This window comes from Stylophora pistillata, chromosome 12, assembly GCF_964205215.1.
Source record: "Stylophora pistillata chromosome 12, jaStyPist1.2, whole genome shotgun sequence".
NCBI classification, from domain to species: Eukaryota; Metazoa; Cnidaria; class Anthozoa; order Scleractinia; family Pocilloporidae; genus Stylophora; species Stylophora pistillata.
Genome location: NC_142530.1, coordinates 10,706,435 through 10,728,031, shown reverse-complemented (window position 1 = coordinate 10,728,031; position 21,597 = coordinate 10,706,435). Strand labels below are relative to the sequence as shown.

Here is a 21,597-nt window from a genome sequence, read left to right as displayed (position 1 = left end):
TAAGCTGCGTTTTAAGGAAATAAATTGAATGAATATCATAGGAAAATTATGTTTCTTAATATAATACTAGTAAAAGAAACATTTCTTTGAAATCAATGTAATTTTTTGTCACCGTTATTTCAATAAAAAAACAGTGAAACAAAATTATTCCAATGACGGTCAATAGTTCAATTCTCCTTACATGTTTACGTTGTTGTGCGAGAGTTAACAGTTTTAATCGGAACTTACTGGCAGGTTGATGCTAAAGAAACTTTTTAACTTGTCTCGAATAAACTACGGCGAATCCCAGGTGAGTATTAATATGGAATGTGTGAGTTACCCTTATAAGCCCAGAAAACTTGAGATAAAGAGCTAGTATATCTGATTTGAATTTTCAGTTTGACATCTTTGGACACTTAAACCATGATCAGTTAATTTCAATCAGTTTACTGCTCTGCTCTCGTTTGGAATTTGTTGCTTTTTTTATTAGGATGACCACTAAATATCCTTGAAGATCGAGCCTTATCATTAATTTTCTGTTCTCATCTAATTGCTTTTACCACTGTGGACGGGAGTGTAAGTGGGCCTAAGGATTTGCAGGTACTTAATGGCCTTCAGTAGCTTATGATCTAACAGATCCCGTACGTTAGATACCGGCTTTTTAGCAGAGCTATTAGGTTGATTTAGGAATATATGAAAAAAGAAATATATTATAGAGACGCATAACTCTGGGAAAAAAAGTATAGGATATATTCAGAACTGATGCTCAATATAAATTATTTTCATTAGATTTCTTAAAATTAAATTACAGTATTGACCAGCTGATATTCCCTGAAATAGTTTCCCTTTCTATCAACACATTGTTAAGGGAAGTGGACCACGGTATAATCACTGTTTCACAAACCCATTCCAAGGTTATAGTTGTAATAAATTATCCATAAAGTGAAATTTGTTTCTATAGGACAAATATTTTAGAGGTGTCCTTAAAGTAGGAAGTTTGGCCAGAATCATAGGCAGTCCCTTCCTGAATGGGACTCAGAAGTTGAAATTAAAGTTCACTTGGAAATAAAAATAATTTACTAAGAGTCTGAGTTTGTATTATTAATCCTTACAAGTTTTCCATAGTTTATAAGATAATGTGATTAGTTCTTTAAGATATGAAATTGTCAGTCCTTTGTAATAACTAGGAGGACAATTGAATTGTAGTGATATATAACAGATTTCTTTACAGTATCAGAATGAAAAGAGGGAAAACTCTGACCAGTGGACAACTTATTCCAGCAACCTGCTGTGGTGTTGTTATACATATATATATAGTACTGCAGTAAATGGCTTGAACCCGGGGGTAACATGTGAAGGTGTAGTCTGATTGTCGGGGTGAGTGTAGTCCTGAGAAGGACTGTTGTCGGTGGTAGTGACGGACGTTTCGACAACCTGTGCCCAATCATGACCGACTTACATCACTTGAGTCTTACAGCCAATAACATCACGGCAAAACCAACCGATCATCTTACACGAACTGGAATAACAACATTCTACTGACAACAATTATTCACTTGACTCTGATGATGACTTCCGCACGGGTTGTTGAAACATCACTCACTATCACTGACAACAGTCTTTCTCAGGACTACACTCACCCGGACGATCAGACTACACCTTCATATATACTGTACTGGTGAACTTATTGAGTATACAGAGGAGATTTTAAGCATCCATTATAACCCATTTCATTTTAGACTTCACTTTAAGAAAAAAAAAATAAGAACAATATGCTTTCAAAGAAAATATCCATACCCCATGAGAAGCATGGTACAGACCTAAATGTAAGCCACACCAACATTTGTTAATTTCTGCTGAAGTTTGAAAAGTAATTAAACAATTTTCATCCTTAAATTTTAATGTTCAGGATTTGAATGATCTTACTCATGATTTAGAAAACATCTAGAGGACCTATGGGATTTGATGAAGCTAAATTCTTGGAAGCAGCACGTGAAATTGGCAGTTTAAATCTGGATGGGTATGAGTTCTTTACAGAGTCGCTTAAGGAATCTGTACAATGTAAAATATACAGAAAGTATGAAGAGGTAAGTATTGATATATGTAGGGCATTGTTTTTTCAGAGTTCATTCTCATTTAGGGGGATTCTAATAACCTTAGAATGGTGCTACAGATTGGAACTTATCAAAAGACCACCGGGAATTACTGTTGACCAACAAGTGTTGGATACTGTGACTGGCGCAAAGTCCCTAAAAGCCTTAGATAACTTAAAGCACAGAATGCTGAAACCTATTTTAAACAGTTTTTAAAGCTTTCTGCTTAATTGGTGTAGGTCATGGGGAAATGTTTAATGTTGACATTTGTAGGTTTCTGGATTGTATGAATACAAAATAACAGGATTGCTTGAAGATGTTGGTCTAGATGTGTGTAAAAACGTTTATATGGACTTAGAATACAGAAAGAAATGGGACGGATATGTCAAGGGTGAGACACACTCACATTTCAATTTATTATTCATTAGTATTTGTCAATTGATAAAAGTAGTGATTGTTTTACTTAACTGTCTAGTGCAACTCTGAATATAATACTAAACAGTTTTAGTAATAAAAATGCAACTGCAATATATACATTTTATCATTCTTCCAATCTGTAAATTGTGAGGTCAAAGCAAAGCCCAATTGGACTCTTTTAGTGCAGAGCATGGTCTACATGCTCTCAGTGCAATGTTTCAGTCCCTCCTTTCTACATTTAGATATTATGTGGATCTGCCCTTTATTGATACAACTCAGCTGTCAGAAATTTGCCCCAAATGTAATTTGACAAACTGAAAATTAAATCTTACCATCCTGTAAATGAATAGTTGTCTGTTACTTTTGAAAATGTGGATTTTAAAAAAAGCCTAGTTTGAAAAGTAGAAAAAAATTAACTTTCTGATCTTTTTCTTGATTAGAACTTTATGAATTTGATGATAATGGAGTGAAGAGTATTTACTGGAATGTAAACTATCCTTGGCCCATGTCAAACAGAGATGTATCCTAGTATGAAATTTATTAACTCCTAGATGTTTTTTTTTTTTTCTAATTTTTGAAATGAGAATGTGCTTGTCTATCACTAATAACCATGGATGTACTAATGAAACTCATCATTCTAACAGTTCTTGTTGTCATCATAATTACTCTTGCCGTCTGCCACTCAACACGCGCATGAAATCATTCTAAAGGGTTAAGTACTGATTTAGTTAAAGCTGGTTTGGCCCACGGCATACCATCTGTAAAACAAAGCCATCCTTGTTAACCTGAAATTTGGAGATGTTTATTCTTGGATCACATTCCCCTTTCCATGTACCCCACTCCGACAGTTAGTTGATTCACTTTCTTTTCTCCAGTCTTGCCCCACTAACATTTATTAGTAAAAATGGATTGAGGGACATCATCAAACTGTTTAACATTTATTCACAAAAATACAGCCATCTTAGAAAAAGAAACCTAATTACTCTTGATTTGGATAAAATTGTACTTGCCATTGATCTCTGATCACTTGTATTTAATAAATATCAAATTTCACTATTGTTTTGGAAATTTAAAGCAGTGTGCAGGAGGCTAAACCCCCCAAGATTTGTAGATAAACTACTAGAAGAGTTTGTAGAGATAACTTTATCCTGTGCTCTTTTTTTCCTTGATGAAACATTTCTGTGTCTAATGCTATAACAGTACATATACACACGAGAACTGCATGAAATGGAAATAAACAGTATTCCAACTGTGGTTGTGTTAGCTGAAAGTAATCCAGTTGCAAAGATCCCAGAAAAATCAGGGGTTGTGAGAGTGAAAGAGTTTCACCAAAGTCTTGTGATTCAGAGTGATGGTAAAGTAGGAACAAAAGGTACTGTACAGGTGGCTTACATTTCGAAGTAATTACATGAAATTGAGCATCTCACATCTTTGAGAGATATTCATTTCAAGTAGATATTCATTTCTGTCAAATACTATCTGACTGTGCTTGTCTAAATTACCTGACATTGTGCAAGTCTAATGAATAAATATTTTTTACTAAATGTGCATTGCCATTTTTAATAAAAAACCAGTGGTGTTCTGAGACATTTATTCAACTTCTTCTAGCATTCATGCATTACTTTGACAATCCTGGAGGAAGTATCCCAACCTGGCTTATCAACTGGGCTGCAAAGGTTTGCTCTCATAAATAAGAATGTATATAATGCCATTTATTGATTACAAACATGATACATTCTAAAAAGAAAGACTGAATTCTTTCTCCTAGACATTTAAAATACAACCTAGGAATATGTCTACTTTACTATTAAATTAGATTTCTCTCATAATTTAAGCTCCAAAATTGGGTGAAAAGTTCCAAAAGCCTCTTACTGTCACCCTTGACCACTAGGCACTCTAAGGTACCAAAGATACTAATTAACAATTATTCGCCAAAGGTGAGGTAAATATCGTCAAATAATCCCCGAGACGAAGTTGAGGGGATTATTCGATAATATTCACCAAACCTGAGGCGAATAATTGTTTTAGTATAATTTAAGAGCTGAACAACAGTGAAATTTCTAAAATCATAACATTTTACTAACATTTATTAACATTTTATTTCAACATTTTATAGAAACCACGTGGAGCGGTTTATATAGCATCATATAAGGAACCGCTCTACCAATCAGACTGCTGGAAACTCTTTGCACAGCTCTAAAATTATACCAATGATGTATTAGTATGATGCATGTCAGTTGATTTTTTTTGTTCATTTGTCCTTAGACTGGAGTGCCAACCTTTATGAACTCAATGAGAGATGCTTGTTTAGGTTATAAGAAATGGATTTCTTCAAAGGGGACTTGACCACAGTGGATCTCATGAAGGGAAAGTTACTCTTAGACTACTTTTTTCCAAATAGTGTGTATTCACTAATATCAGAAAGTTAACTGCACTTGCACTGTTTGTGATGAGCCTGGTGACTATGTTTGGACAACCTGAAGAAGTTCTTCAAATGACTTCTTTTGATTCGCTTAATGACCATGTAAATTCAAGAATGTAAAGTGGCAGAAATTGACTTTAATTTTGTTAACAAAACTATTAAAATACTACCATGAAGCATAAAAATTTTGCAAGGTCTTTAACCAAATTTCTGGTCCAAACAAGAAACCATTACAAAATGTGCATGCAAATCAATAATTGCTGAAATAATTTTTTCATTTCTAAAACAATTCAAAATACTGAGCTCCATATAAACTTCCATTTGGCTCCTTTCTCTATTACTCAACAAATTAAGAAATTGAAAATAATAGTTCTCTTTTTTTGTCATATCTTACTTTTTGAAGAGGAAATTGCAAATATAAGTTTCCAGAAGTAGAGTGGATACTAAAACCACAGACAGTTCTACATGTACACATATAATAATTGATACATATGTGTCACATTCAGTTTGAGGGTGACATATACAGAATGAGATAAAAAACAACCAACTACTCTTGAGTTTTATATCTCTATTTGCAAGAATATAAGATTGTTACAATTTCAAGTTTGGGTTTGGTTATTGTCATTTCATGTCCAGAGAGAAAAATTAATAATGTCAGATGATATGAACATTTATTTAGCAATTCCTCACAGCATGCAATTTGTAATATTCTATTGAATATATAGTCTACTTATTTAATTTTTTCCATTAAAAATAAATATATTCCTGACACAATTATTTCCACATGTTCATGTTTTATCTGTGTTATTTGAACATCATATACTGTACATCAGAAAATAAACATACGGTACAAGAACCTCAAAGTCATGTTTTTCCTGTGTTTTGTGCTGTGTTATTTGAACATCATATACTGTACATCAGAAAATAAACATATGGTACAAGAACCTCATGTTTTTCTTGGGTTTTTAAGCTGATTTGAAAAAGTTTACACCTAAAGAAAAGTTGAACCACAGCATAAACATGAATGAGAATGACCAAAAGAATTTGATGGTAATACCTTCACTCTTTGATTTTCATAGTCTTACTTTCACTGATACATATACACAGTGAGACACTTTGATGGGCCAAATACACAAGCATTAATATAACAAGCCATAGGATTCTGGATCCCTGAATGAACACTTTGATCCTCCGTTTATTTCACACCATGTTGGTGAAGTATTCTTTGGAAGTCTTGACTGCTGAAGGGCTTGAAACTAACCGTAGCCCACTAGCCACAGACTGGTAGAAATTCAGTTTTGGCTAGAGGTTTTCAATTTCCACTAGCCAGTTTGGCTAGTAAACAGACTGAAATTGTCCCAACATCTAAAAACATCTAAGATGTCACTAGCCACTTGGGTAGTAAGTTGAAAAATTAGTGTCGAGCCCTGTGCTGTTACTTTTTCATTAATGGTACCCAGAATTTTCCATTCCACCAAAGCCCGAGAGATTCTCCAGCCAATTTAGCTTATACCCATCCAAAAATTAATGATGTTTGGTGGTGTCTGAGTCAGTGGCTATTTCTTGATGTAATGCATAAAGCTGGCATAACTGCTCATTGTTTGCACTTGCCAATTGATCCTCTGATAAGTAGCTTCCAAAGTCCTTGCCTTGTTCTTGTTGTCTTTCTAGCATATCAGCATACATCTACAAATGAATCAAATATTGAAAAATCCATCATTTGACATGTGGGTGCTTAATGGGTGTATCTTCCTGTCAGCAAGTAGGGTGGGGTCTGGTCAACAGCTATGTGTATAATTACTACAGATAATGAGGATGAATACAGAAAAGACAGCCCTCACCCAACCCTAGCTGGTTTGAGGGATATTCCACAGAAGTCAAGGTTCCAGAGGAAACTCCCTTTAATACAGGAGAAAGAGAGATAACGTAATAAAGATGAGCATTGAAAGTGAAGTTTAAAAAGGAACTCTTAAAGTTCAAAGACAACAGAGTGTTATTTTGTAGGTAATAATAATAATAATAATAATACTTTATTTACCCACGTATCACCTAAGAGCTAATAGCTCGTTTAAAACATGAACGTGAAACTAATTACAAATAATGAGCTAATAAGAACTAATATCAATAGATAAAAATATTGAAAAGCTATATATTATCTAATTTGTATGTACTATCTAATTAATAAGCGAAAGTTGTTAAAAATCGAGTTAAAGCCTCGCCATAAACGAATGCAACACGCGCCTAAAGGCAGCCAAGTCTGGACATTCCTTAACTCTAGTAGGCAAACCATTCCATTCCATTCCAGGTATGTTTCAATGGGTTGATTTCCACTCCATTACTGCATCAATTATGAATGCAACAGGCTGACTTGAAAAACATCTTTAATTACAGTACTCTTTAATGGTGGTAGTTGATATAAGCCTGATTCTTTCCTGTCTTTTGTTCTCTCGGCAAACTACTCCTGCCAATGCTTCTTCTTGCATAGACTAGTACTTTTACAGAAACACTACTATTAAATCTAACTAAAACATATTGTTTAGTTTCTTTGATTTTTAGTTTCCATGGCCCATTACAATTTTATCTCTGCTGACATTGCTTATGCTTCAAAGCTTCCTCAACCACAAAAAATGCTACCTTATAGCCTACGCAACCTGAGTTCTGATGTCATATTGTGAAAGAGGCAACTTGAACAACTATGCATTGGTACAAAGCTGAGTTTGGGCATAAATATCTTATTTCAGTTGTATTTTCCAAAAGACATGAAGTAACAAGGAACTCTTGCTATTTTGTAGCATTGTACTATAAGAGAACTGCCACCTTAATGATGGTTGTTTTAATCAAAGTGCATTATGAACTTCAGTTTTGTCAGATAACTAAATATGCAATCCTTGGGCTTACTATCAAACATGCCACAGTTGCTCTCAATATTTAGAACTTGCACCTTTTGACGGGACTACATCAACTTGAAATTATTGACACTTAAAATGTAGCTCTCATTGCGTGCCTGGATTTTGATGTGAACATCTGGGAAATCTACCATGTGCTCTTCAAAAGAAGAACTAGTTGTATTCGTACTAGCATATTTTTTGTTACTGTAAATTGTTGTTGTTGGACACTCTAAGCTCGAAACAGTCAGTAAGTTTTGTTGTATTTCATGCGCATTGTAATTTCACTTGCTAAAGTGTACTTTCTGTTTGCAGAAAACCTGCCTTACTGGTTCAATTGTGGTGAAAATAAACAGTTGAGTTTTCAATTTCAAGCACAATCTTATGCGTTTCTGTGAAAAAATGTAATATAAAGTTAATATAAAATAGTAAACTATTCTAATTCAAGGGCAACATAAAAATTTTTGACAGCATGGGGTGGTAAAAGTTTACAATCAATTCACCACCACAACAAACTCCCCACCACCAAATTTGCCACCATGGAGAGTCAAATTGCCACCAGTGACAATTTGACCCAAGCAATGTGTGTATCTTCTCATAATTATGAAACTTACATCAAATGAGAGTTCTGTTGTACAGTAGTTCTTTACTGCAAAATAAGAAGTGTTAACAACAGCAGCAGAAGGAACTCAAACTTTATGTGTAGCATCTTAATTATCACTGTTGTCACAAAGATTGATTGGTTTACATAGGGGGAAACCAGACTGATTTTCTCCTATGTTTAAGAAACTGCAAGAAACTTACATTAAGTGAAAGCTAAGATATACAGTAGTAGTATTTTGTGACTTTAAAAGCACATGCAACTATAGTGACGTTTAAAGAAACAGACTTGGTCTTCTTTCTCTGTGTTAAGCACAGAGAAAGTAAAACTAAACATGGAAGTAATCTTTAACAAATGTTTCATTCTTATGAATGCAATTCATAAACAAATGAAGATTTAAAAGGTTAGATCTCAAAGTTTTTTAAATAATTTTGGTTAAATGAAGATCCAAATTAAAAGTGCCCACAAACACAGTGCTAGTTTTTAGAAAACGATTTGGTGTCCTCTGAGAGTCCCTGAGATCAAAGTTTGAATTTATTAGAATCCCGATGTTTGGAACACGTGATGCACTCTCACTCGTTTTTAACATTTTTCTTAACGATTTCTGGGTTCTGCAGGACAGTTTTCATAAGACAGTCAAGTTACTAAACCTAAAGAAAGTATTCTTAAGCGGATTGAAAGCGTATTTCGGGCGGTTTCGAATAACTGAACAAATGCGGCCATCAGAGGGACTATCGATTACATACTTATTCTAATAAGGTCAAAGTTATATTCTTTGCCTTTCAGGAACTTCTAAACAATGCCCAGTAGCTTTCTGAAAAATTCCGCCGTGTTCGTGTGCACTCCTAATTTCGTTTTATCAAACCCAAAAAAATGAATATCGGTTAACTTCAAGAACTATGCTTTCATATAATATAAGTTTCATTAGATTTGATTGCGAAATGTGTTTAAATAAGAACGAAACTCGCGTAAAAGGTCACGTCGCTATTCTTTGTGAGCTTTTGTACTTAACACAAAGAAACGACGTCCAGTCCGTCTCTGTTGACTTCGCTGTATTTTTAAGCGCTTTCATGTCACAATATACAACTACTTCTTAGCCTTCATTTGACGTAAGTATTATACGATTTCATAAACATCGGTGCAGCAACTTACCTTCCACTCTTGGATGAATTCTGTGAGTTGTTCCCGTGTGGCATTTTTGTGTCTCCTAAACTCATCTTTTAAATACTGGTCTCCTAAAGCCTTAGCTGTGAGAGGAAGGTTCCTGTGTAGCTTAAGAATACGGCGATAGAGCCTCACAGAAGTGTTCATATTATACTGATTGCAGGCAAAACTGAAAACGTAAACCACGAGGACAAAGAAAGTAACAGGCGCAGAAGTCGTTTCCAGTCTCCCACCGTTGTTTACTTTCGTACACTGCCAAGAAATGAAACGAGCTAGGGAAGACATTCATGTGAATACATTTACAACACTAATAGTGTATTATGGCTTGCAGGTGAAGCTCGTTGTGGGAAGTCGGGTTTGATCTATTTCGGCGTTCCCTATCGCCCAGAATGCTCATCCAACGAATGCCGAATTGGAATAGAATAAGAACGTCGGCCGCAGGTCATTGTTTAAGGTAGAAATGGCGACTGTCACTCAATCAAATGCATCTGGAAGCCCGAATGCTACGGGAGTGTGGAATCGATTGTCTCCAGAAGAGTTTCAACAGCTCCAGGAGTACACTAAGTGTAAGATATTTTACTCCTTTTTTCGTCGTTTTGGTTTAACAAAGTACTTGAACACGCTGTTCAGTAATGTTTGGTGCTGTTTAGAGATATACAAACCGTGGCGTTACGGATGAGTCATTCCATTCTCGTTTCGAACATAACCATTTCCGAATTAAAAGAATTCTATGCCATTTCTTCTTTTGGGTATTAGCATACGATACCATACTGATGCCTGATTATTTCACAATAAAATATTAACGTGGCCGAAGTGATATAATCTGGAACGTGAGTCGTCCATGGTGTATTCTTTTTAATTCTAATCAAAGAGATCTGCTTAGAACGCCATACATTACGCTAAGCTTACGAAATGAAGGTTACATTGGGGTCTCCGTGTTTACATGTCTTTCCTATGGTGTATATTGAGGGAAAGTGACATAAATATTATTATGTTTCAGTGTTACTCTTTAACAATATGTCTAAAACGAGTTGATAACAAAACGTTGAACACGTACGTAGATTGCCTAACGAAAAACGAATCCGGATTTTAATACTTCAGTATTACACTAAGCCTTATACTCTTAGGTGTTCTTCCAGTAATAATATGGCGGCTAGTGTTATTAGTCTAATTTTCACATGTATAAACAATGATGTTCGTAATTTTAAAGACAAGGGAAGATTTGGGTGGGTGTTCTGGTGAGAGTATTTTGTGGTCGAGCCCTTCGTTGCCTATGTCGGAACAGACGAACAAAAATGTAAATTCTGATTTGTGCGGTGTTATTGATGTGCGGTGTGGTAGATTTTTGTTTTTCGGTCGAACATCGTTCGGTGTGTTTTAGGTAGCTTTCGTATTTTTGTTATTTAAATTTTCTCAATTTCGATCCTTAAACTCCTTAGTTAAAAAGTATTTTTCCTTAACGCTTTCTCAATCTAAATTTCCTTCAATATCATAGTATTATTTTTTTATTATTTTTTTTTTGCCATTCTTATTATTCAAATGTTCCTGACGCAATTTAAATGAACAGTTTATGGCGACACATTATACCCACGACTTGTTGGCGGTTCCATTCGAATCTTGTGTATCCGGGAGCTAAAACGAAAATATTGAAGTTGATTTTTAATCTTCTCTTCTGAGTTGTGGTTACTGAGAAAGGTTGACTTATACAAATATACACGTTTATGTCTCCTGGTTTAGGGAAGATAAGTGTTAGGTTGCGTTTCGTTGTGATTTACACATGCATACTCAGAAAGTTGAACTCTTTTCATCCAGAGAAAAATTGTCAGAAGATCTTTTCTTTTTGTGGTGAGATTTTTTAAAATTTTAGATTTTCTAGCAATTATATTTCTGAATTTTTCAGTTACACCCACTGGTGTTTAATATTATCTAAAGAAATGTCTAAGTGTTGTCATAAAAAATTTATAGCTTTTGGCACACAAACACAGGTTGACAAACAAAATATCACTCCTTTCACTTGATATGAAAGGCGCAGACATGTGAAAACATAATCAAAATTTTGCCTCAATAAATCTTGGGGAAGCCATCCTCAGATTTGTAAATCATTACAATTGATGATTCTTGAAAGTTTTCTTCAAATTGCTGTTAAGTTTTCTATCAACTGTGGCATTAAGTAGTCTTCAATATTCAAGTCAACACCCTTTGAATTACCTGTAGTTGTTTATCAAACTGCTGTGTAGTTGTGTCATATAAGGCCTATGCATATAGAACTGCATGAGTACAATGCATGTTAGTTTGTAACTCTTTAAATAGGAGATTGCATGTTGTTGTTCATGTAAATTGTGTTCTACCAGCAAATGAATGAAAGTGAGCTGCATATTTATCTATAGATAACCTGTGCTCCACTGTATTTCACCAAGTTTCAAAATACACACTTCATCTACAATTCTCGGCTAGGTGCTTAATTGATGAATTTTAATATATACTTCACTATTTTATGTTTTACCTTTATGGATGTGGTTGGTTGTATTAATGATTCCCTACTGTTCTGGAGAATGTCTAAGCCAATAACATCCAAATAAACTTTATCAAACCTTTTTGTTTCCTCTTAAAAACAATTAGACTTTTTTTTTGCAATTACCATGGGATAGCATTTCCATAAATTGAGAAATTTCTCAGAAAGCTTTGATATTTAGCTTCTTGTAAAGCTTTTAGACAAAAGCCTAATGTGTGATAATGATTTCTGTCATGATAAAAGTGTTATGATTTTAATGGGAGACATTTTATATATGTCAGATGTTAATTCATTCTAGGGACAAACATTCTGAAGTGTTATTCATTCTTAGTTGTAAAAGAATAATAATTTGAATATCCATAAATTGAAATTTCTGAGTATTGTAACAAGTGTTCTAAAATAGTAACTAAATGAAAAACAGTTGCAATCAAAGCTGTTTTGCTGGTGGAAATCATGTGTGTTCTGGGACATTTTACATTTTATAAATGCTGTGTCTTCTGTGGAGAGATTTTCATTTGTAATAAATACAGTTTAAAATGAGATCTCCATGTGGTATTCATTGTGCAGTTTGTTTTCTATTTTAAATTTAGCCTTTTATCAAGAGTCTCTTCTTTATTTAAATACCATTTTTTTAAAAACTCTAGATGCCAAGACACGCCGACTGACAGATGTTCTCCAACAGTTCCGTGATGGGGTTTACCCTCAGTATAACCCAGAGAAGGTAAGTGTAAAATGCACTTAGTTCCCCTCATACTGTAATAACTAACATTTAAACTCTCATGAATAATTATTTCAATACTTTTAAACATGACAGTCTACCATTATAATTTTTATGTAAATGTACTTGTACATGTCAGATTAATTTTTTCTTTTGCCTATCATAAGATTATAGAATATTGTGACAAGGTTTCTTTACACTCACCCAATATAAAAGCTTATTGTTCATGAAAATTATGCAGCTGTAAAGGTGTAATCGTGCATACATGTATTATATTTGGTATTTTATTCTTTTTTTGATCAGATTCAATTTTTTTCTGATGAGTACTTCTAAATCATGTGGGGCCAACTCTCACTCCCAGTTGGGCAGTACATGATTTTAGAAATTGAAATCAACAATGATTGAAAGGGGCAATGTCACGCTGTGAGTTTTCACACTGGCTTCTTCTAAATTGACACTTAAAGGTGTCAAATAGATATCTTTTCTCAGAGTGATCAATTAGAAGCAGAGTGTGTGGCTGACAATCACAAAATGTTTCAGTCACATAGTGTTGTGTATGATCTAAGGTAATTACTGGTACAATTCATTCTGTAGACACTTTTTGCACTGTTTCCTGTGAGCACAGATGGCCCAAGCGTACTGTGTGATTTTGGAGTCTGAAGGTCACTAACCAGAAAACGTAACATATTAAGGTCAAATTTTAAGCATAAGTGTGGGCCATTTAAAAAAAGGAAAAGTTGTTAAATAAAAAATAATTAAAAGAAAAATTAAATAGGATGATAAATGCAAGGAATATATAACATACTGAGTCTCCTTACTGTCTTTTTTTCCATAACTGCTTTGTCACCAACAGTCATTTTAACACTGTTTTGGTGATTTTTTTTGTAATACATGTGGTGCTACCAGTCAACTGTACATAGAAAAACACAAGGCTGGTCACTTCAACCAGTCCCAAACACCAACCATTGCCACTCAAAGGCTGATATATTACACAAAAATCAACTGATCTCCCTTAAATTTCCACCTACGAGAGTGCTTTGCTAATACCTACTAGTTCAAACCAGTAGACTGTTTCAAAGAAAGTCACCAAAACAGTTTTAAAATTGGCGACAAAGCAGCTACAGAAAAAAGTAAGGAGACTCAGTATGTTATATTCCTTGCTTTTATTATCCTTCTTAATTTTTCTTTAGTTTTTTATAATTTTTCCTTTTTTTTCAATGGCCTGCACTCACACTTTAAATTCAATCTTAATAATTTATGTTAGGTGTTCCTGTTAATGACCTTTAGTCTCCAAAATCACACACAGTATGCTTGGGCTGCCTGTGCTGTGAGTTACAATAAATTTCAGAAATTTCAAAAAGGCTTCCTCCCAGAATTTATTCTTGTAATATATTCCTCTGACTCCTTTTTGATCTCTTCTTTTATTTGAGCTTCGGGAGCTTTAAATGTACCATGCAATTCTGAATCTGGTTTGGGGGTTAAGTAATTGACTTCAGCAGGTTCTCTGTTGTTCCTGTCTAACTCTAAGTGACTCAACAGGCCGGTTGGCCATGTCTTGGTGCTACATTTAGTTTCATTATGGTTTCTAAACAACAGCCTTCTTAATAACATAATGCATTGAGTTTCTAGTTGATATAAACTATAAAAGAATTGTAGGAGATAGTGACTATTATGAATAGTTCTTGCAGTTGAACAGTAGCCATTGAAACATGTTTGTCTCAAATTTGAATTTAGTATTGCATGGCAAGTGTGAAAATTATAATATTCCAATGTAAATATAACATTTCTTCAACTAAACTGTAATAAAAACAGTCCTTTGTTGCACCAATGTCACCAGTATTTTCAGTTATAAGGTATGACAATAATTGACTAATTGATTGATAATAATTAATCAGTGAACCACAAATTCTCCATTTGTCTTTTAGCCAAAATTAATGAGATTTGAACATTTTTTGAGACGAAAGATTGAACTGAAAGTACTTAATATACACTGTATAATTTTTTGATGACTTGTTTTTCAAGATATGAAGATTTATTTTAGGTCAGAGTGATGTAAACAGTATTTCTGACTGTTAAATTTGAGCAGGGCCAGCTAATGCTCCAAGATACTATCCTCAATATATTGGAAAGATGTTAGGTGACATTATAATGCATCCCCTCTACCCACCCCTACTTGACTCGTACTTTTGTCACTAGAGAGTGGTGTCTAAATGTCTCTCCAGAAACTACAGCTGTAACACTCATTTAATTGATTCTATACTATCCAAACTTAAAAGGAAAAGGCATCTTATGAATACAAAATGAACAACTATCCTTGATAACAAACCATTTTCAATTTTAGCAAATTGACCTTGAGTTACATGTACAAAAGCAGGAACTTGAAATCATTCTAAGGTTTTTGGGAATTAAAATATATACAGTAACACTTACTTTAAGTTTAGCATTGCATGGAACGTACTTGCAGCATTAGTTTCTGCCTTTAAATATTCATCTCAAACTGCAATTTTTGTACTTATGAAGGGATTTTTTTGGGGCATGTTGACTTCATGAATTACATTACACATCCTCCAACACCTGCATCACTTTCCTCAGACAGGTGCTGTGGATGGTTTACAACTCGTACCATTTGTGGTGTAGTTATCACTTGCTCAGTGTGGATTTATTTAATAAAAGTTAGATAGCACTGAATACCTCTCTGATTTTATCTTCCACTTGCAAATGATTTCAAGATATTGAGGATATTAATCTGATTTTGTTCCAATGTTTTCTCAGATGTTTAATTATTATGAATAACTGCACATTACATTTGCAAGTCAATGTGATCACGTACACATGTACAAAATGTCTCTAATTGTAATTAAAGATAATCCATCAAGTAAAAGCTTTGCAAAACTTTATACTTGTGGAATATTTCAAGACATGGAATATCAAGGCTAGTCAGCCTGACTGCTTTTGTAGAAGATCTTTCACTAATTTGTAGTTCCCTCAGTGCAAATAAAATCATACTAGATCTAAAATGTAGTACATTTTCATATTGATCAAAAAATAGTAATACAAAAAGCACGAGAAATATAAGTTATGCAAATTTGGAAAACAACAAAAAATGACAAAATTTGTTCATCATGCTTTCTGTTCTGGGATGGAGTGACACATGTGCATGGAAGAGAAATTTTGAGGAAAAAATAAGTGTACATTTATTTATCAAAAAAATTCAGAAAGAAGAAATATTGACATTAATTTTAGACATCAGGAATTAATGTGAAAGGGTTAATCATTAAATTTACTCAGATCCACATTAATTTTGAAGCCTATAAGTTTTTTAAGTCAAGGCTTTTCATTCTTGATGTTTTTTGTTTTTCAGCCAATGGACTATGAAGGCTTCAAGTTATTTATGTCTGCTTATCTTGGTAGTAATGTGAGTGAGGAATTATGTGAACATCTCTTTTGGGCATTCCATAAACAAGTCGCTGTGCAGTCTCCATCTTTGTCACAAACTATCATAGATAGTGTAGCTGTATCAGTGGTTGCATCCAATTCGCAACAAGATCTAAACAAACCTGACAGAAGGCGTAAGTACTTTCTGCCATTGGCTTTCAATTCAGCTAAAAAATTAATCTTTTTAGGAATTAATCTTTACTTAATGTAATTAACTAAAGGTAAACACAGGTACAAATTTTCAAATCTTCTTTACCCAAGAGATAATCAAGATAGTCCATCTCATGTACTTTAAAATGGTATGCTTTTGCATGGGAAAAACATTTCATGAATGACACCATTCCAGACTTGGCAAAGTTTGTCTCACCTCAAGTTTCTCATATTTGACTGTCTTCATTTATTTTGTACCCAAGAAATGGTGAGGTTCATTTGTTAGTAAACAGGTATTTTGGGGGAGATTTTCAGAATGAGTGAATGGCTGGTCAAGTAAGAGTTTTGTGCTGATTTTTTTTAAATAAATCATTTGGTGAATTTGTATTTCCTTCTGATGAAGATTGTGTGTACACATACATTTAGCAGTTTTCCTTGACCTAAAAAATAATACACAATGCACTCAGAGAAAATAAATGAAGTACCATCTTTTTTACTAATTAGAGTGCAGCTCCAAAAAATGGTGTACTGAATTCCTAAGTTTAAGGCAAATATACGACACCCACCCTCTTGTATACAGCCAGTATCAACTACACATTTCAAAGAGACAGTTGGAATCCAGAAGATCCAGGGTCTTTCCTTTCCTTTTTCCTTAGCACCAGAGAAACCCACTGTTGAATTCTATTTTCAGTGTACATTGGAGCATAAAAGGGAAAAAATGTACAGTTTAGTTGAGTTCATCTGTACCTTTGCCGACTGTGTGTAATGCACAATTTATTGTGTCATTATTCTTCTCCTAATCACTTGGTAGTAAAGGATTTTCTTCCACTTGAAAGCTTTATTACAGGATGTTTCCAGTCTCTGATATGAGGCCACTTACATTTAATCTTTTTGAAGGCACTGAACACAGACTCACATTGTTCACGATACACCTTCAAACCCACATTTTAAATTGTATCAGATGCACAGAAAGTCAATGGCATCATCATGGTTGAATTTTAAGCTATTTTAATTAAATGGATAATTTAAATTTTTTTTATAGAAAAAGAGTAAAAATTTGACTCGCCTTTAGTGAGACTAAAATTTAAAATTGACGTATTTAATATCTCAGTAAAGTTCTCTGACTTGTATATTAAAGAGAATTTGTACAATTCATTTCAAATTTCAATCATGGGTTTAGTACTTGAAACAAAATTTAGAATTGAATAAATAATAACCATCGCTATTACCTCTTTAACATCTATTCCACCTCACCTTCTAAACAAGTGAAGTTCAGGGTTGGTTTTTTTATTTCAGTGAGAAAAATCTCTTTTCATCATACATGTACATTGCAGCCGGTTATAAATTTGACTTACTTTTCCTTAATGTGTATGGTGTGAAGACACTTATTGATTAAAACTTATTGAGCACATCTTGTAGTAATGTCTGTTAATGTCATTTTTATCACCTTTATAAAATTTGTTATAAATTTACGTAATATGAGCATACATTAAACACGTCAGTAGAATTATAAATTGCATTTGATAATTATGTCAACAAAATAACTCTTAACTCACATTAATTCATTTGAAACTTAACTACACATTCAGTTTCAGAAATTCCAGGTATCCACAGTGGAGCTGGAACAGCAGCGCTGGTTGCCACAGCAGCTGCAATAGGGGTTGGTGATAAACCTGAAATAACACTATCTAAAGCCAATGATGATGTTGCAGAGTCCAATGTTAAAGCTAATGGATCACCCACAGTTAAAACTAATAATAATGATTCTAAAGGCAGTATACAACCTTCGCTCACACTGTCACCAGCGCCTGCTCAAGATACTTTAGGGCTTGGTACGTGGGGGCGAAAGTCACCTGATTTAAAACATCACTTCCGAAGACATTCTAGTGGCTCATTTATGGGTTAGTAACTACATTTTAACACCGGCTTATAATCACAAATTGAATCCATTTAAAATTTCATGCTAATTGTTTTTGTTTTAAAGACATCGTTTTCTTTAACAGCATTGAACAGCATTTTTGTTTTTTTTGTTTGAAGATGTTAATAATTATATAAATGATATGTTTCTTAAATTTTGTACTTGTGGAAACATTTATAGTTTATAATTGTACTTCTGATCTAAATAATTTTGGTTACACTTTATGCTGTGGGAGTTTGAGAATATGTTGGAGGCAGAATCTTTGTAGAACCACATGGAATTTCATTTGTTGAATTATCCCTCCCAAGAACTATTGTCATTATAACTTTTGAAGACAATGCCACTTTGCCAATCCTGTCATGCGTACCAAGCGTTTATCTAGCACATTTTCTGCCATCTATGTGCAGGCCTTAGCAGTTTTCGTAGTATGAATTTTTACAAATTTTTATAGATTAGCTTAATTCGTGATGTAAAACATGGACTGCAAACTTCGCGTGTTGTGACTTCGATCAAAGCCGACATTATAACCAATGTGCACTTATTGATAAGCTTAGCAACAACGGGAGTGAGGTTATCGCGGCTGGCAACTTACCAGCTTAATTTTATAGGTTTTAGTACTTTTTCATATTATAAGCTTTGTATTAATGGAATTTGTAAATTCGTGCAATTCAGCCTTAGATGGCTGCCATATGGATTCAATTAAAGCTCTACTTTACTTTACTTTACTTTACTATGAAATCAATATAAAAATAAGAGAGTTACACAGCTACCTCAAACTGCCGATAAACCCCCAAATTTTTTTTTGCTTAAATAAATCTTTTTATAATTCTGAGAAAAATGGCACAAACATTTTTGTTTTTGGTTGAAAGCTGAATTTTCTATGAATTTTTAAAGTGGCGGAAAATTGAGATTCGAAAACCCATGACTGAGCAGCAGAACCTGGTGAAAGGGAATGAATTGAGTGTAATTTGTGACATAACCCGGACTGTGACTTCGCGTGTTGTGACTTGGATCAAAGCTGACATTATAACCAATGTGTACTTATTGATAAGCTTAGCAACAACGGGAGTGAGGTTATTGCGGTGGGCAACTTACCAGTCTGAGACTTTATCTGTACCATTTAGACGCTTTTGGAGCGCCTTCTCTAGGACCTCTTCCTCCTTTGTCTTGTTCATACAACTCTTGTCTATCTGTTCCTTGTCCGCTAGTGGATCGTCGCCATATGCCTCGTGCATGTCTTCCTCATCGCTGGCCGTAGAACTTGAGATTGGTGAACCATCAACTTCCAAGTCATAATCTTTCATTTCTGAGACTTCAGAATCTGAACTAGAGGTCGGAATGAAGTCATACGAAGCCATTTCTTCATCAACGTGTGTGCAGAAAACAAATGTCAACCGAATAAAAATGGTTTTCAATGGTGCACAAAGAAAACTACGTGTCTCCAGCTCGCGTCTTCTCAGTTGTCCAGGTTTTATGTCACTAGTCCCAGTCTCCCTTTTACTCAGTCTGGGAAGAAAAAACCAGACTTAAAAAATTTATAATAAATTCCAGATTTGACCAAAAACAAAAATTTTTGTGCCATTTTGCTCAGAATTATAAAAAGATTTATTTAAGCAAAAAACAAATTGGGGAGGTTTATGGGCACTTTAAATATTATCCCTTTTTTGTAAACTTGATGGAGTTTAAAATGAGTGATACAAAATTAATTTAAAAAGAATGAAAAGACAAGGGCAAATTGGGTAGTGTTTTGCAAATTTTTGAAGTTGTTTACAACTGTACATAACTTTCCTCAACAAACTGTGCTGTAATGGTCTTCCTCCATTGTAAGCAAACTCAAACAAATTTAAATGATTCTAAATTATCACTGAATGTGACTTAATTGAAAAGTAAGATATAGAAATCTTTATCACTAAAATTGCAACTTAATTGATGTTAAAATGTAGTCTCGCCATGCATTTTTGGTCTGTTATTGCTTTTACTTTTGGTTACTTATTAATTACTTAAAAATTGAAAAAACCCTTTGCCATAATGAGTTACTGCAGCTGCAATGTTTCCTTGGTTCCTTTTTCCCACAAAAAACTGAATTAATCAATGGAAATCATTTGAATTATGTCCTTCATTTGTTTTACATCCAACTGCTCAGGAAAATTTTAACAAGCCTTCACTTGTTCCCGAAACAGAAACAAACTATGCTTAATTATGCTTATGCTCAGAGAAAATTGTTACAGAAAGACAATTTTATTAAAGACATTTATCAAAAACTTAAATTGTTACACCACACAGAAAAACTTGGAATTACTTGGTAACATTTTTCTGAAAGATATTTTTCCAACTAAATGCCCCCTCACTTGGACAACATTTGACTGAAAATATGTCATTAAACTTTAATTAATGAAATGGTTTTCAACAAGAAACAGAAAATGTGTAATTTGGTCAGAACTGTGGACAGTAGAATTCTACCACTTCAAACTGCAATGGGAGAATAGCACAACATTTAAAATGAATGGGAAAAAAATAGTTATGCTTGTAGGAAGTGGTTGTTAGTCATTCCTATGAGAAGTTGAACTTAACCAAAGTAGAGTTAGCAAGGTTCTACCATAGCTCTCATCTATATTTTGTTAGTTTGCTGGGATAACTCAAGTGCATAGTTACGCGTACTATACTCAAGATGTACCATGAAGGTGAACCCCCCTCGCTCCCAGCATTTGATTCTTTGTTCTCCCCTCTAGCTGCCAAATGTTTCTTAAGTTACAATAATTTTGTGTTAGGTCAAGATAGCAACTTTGACCTGCTAAGTTTGAGTATTCTCAATGCCTTTTTGCTAGATATAGAAAATGCTAGAGACCTTACATGGTAATAATTTCTAAGAGTTAAAAAGGTTAAGGTTACTTTTTGAGTCCCTTAATGTGTTGGATTCATGAAAATAGTTGACGTAAAATTATAAAATAACTGGACTGACTGTAATAAGAAAGCAGCAGTATTGGGCAATTGCTTTAATGGTGGTATTCCACTGTTTGCTTGTATTAGAAAATTTGGTCTTAAATGTCAGCAAAACCTTTTTGTGATTTTGTTCCATTGACAGCTTTTAAAGTGGCCAACGAACATCCTCCTGCACATCCCCGCTCAAGTTCGCAGAGAAAGAAAATGTCAAGTGAACACGTGAACCTTCTGAATGCCAATCCACAGGCCAAAACAGTGCCTATGGTTTCCATCAGGGAGATTGCTTGTTATCTTTCCATGCTGGAAGGTGGCAAAGTCGAGGACAAGCTAGAGTGTAAGTATTAGGGCCTATCTGCACTAGCA

General features: G+C 34.1%; 3 protein-coding genes across 12 annotated transcripts in view; 2 read left to right on the top strand and 1 right to left on the bottom strand.

The window, feature by feature from the left end:
* Nucleotides 1–168: 168 nt before the first annotated feature.
* Nucleotides 169–5,767, top strand: LOC111340740 (phosphatidylcholine transfer protein). Of its 6 annotated transcripts, none has more exons than XM_022947629.2 (8): nt 190–289; nt 470–579; nt 1,917–2,066; nt 2,346–2,463; nt 2,930–3,009; nt 3,690–3,861; nt 4,098–4,165; nt 4,755–5,767. In XM_022947629.2, the coding sequence occupies exons 3-8, from the start codon at nt 1,935–1,937 to the stop codon at nt 4,833–4,835; spliced, it is 651 nt and encodes a 216-aa protein (XP_022803364.1). In that variant the 5' UTR covers nt 190–289; nt 470–579; nt 1,917–1,934; the 3' UTR covers nt 4,836–5,767. The 6 variants fall into 6 exon arrangements, with proteins under 6 accessions (XP_022803362.1, XP_022803364.1, XP_022803365.1 ...); XM_022947630.2 differs by having other exon boundaries at nt 196–289; nt 548–579; XM_088741694.1 differs by having other exon boundaries at nt 198–289; nt 545–579.
* LOC111340739 (succinate dehydrogenase assembly factor 3, mitochondrial) lies at nt 4,181–9,846 on the bottom strand. 2 transcript variants are annotated; one of them, XM_088741695.1, is made up of 3 exons: nt 9,550–9,846; nt 6,753–6,810; nt 6,460–6,597 (listed from the first exon to the last, which is right to left on the bottom strand). In XM_088741695.1, the coding sequence occupies exons 1-3, from the start codon at nt 9,844–9,846 to the stop codon at nt 6,587–6,589; spliced, it is 366 nt and encodes a 121-aa protein (XP_088597821.1). In that variant the 3' UTR covers nt 6,460–6,586. The 2 variants fall into 2 exon arrangements, with proteins under 2 accessions (XP_022803361.2, XP_088597821.1); XM_022947626.2 differs by lacking the exon at nt 6,753–6,810 and having other exon boundaries at nt 4,181–6,597.
* Nucleotides 9,847–9,992: 146 nt separating this feature from the next.
* LOC111340735 (diacylglycerol kinase beta) overlaps nt 9,993–21,597 on the top strand; it is a 31,867-nt gene continuing 20,262 nt past the window's right edge. Inside the window, exons 1-5 of one of the 4 annotated variants that reach the window (XM_022947624.2) lie at nt 9,993–10,127; nt 12,718–12,794; nt 16,153–16,360; nt 17,966–18,277; nt 21,377–21,568. In XM_022947624.2, coding sequence (XP_022803359.2) covers nt 10,022–10,127; nt 12,718–12,794; nt 16,153–16,360; nt 17,966–18,277; nt 21,377–21,568 — 895 coding nt within the window. In that variant the 5' untranslated portion in view covers nt 9,993–10,021. Of the gene's footprint in view, nt 10,128–11,267; nt 11,407–12,717; nt 12,795–16,152; nt 16,361–17,965; nt 18,278–21,376; nt 21,569–21,597 lie in introns of those variants that run through there. The other 3 variants (XM_088741685.1, XM_022947625.2, XM_088741686.1) reach the window with 3 other exon arrangements.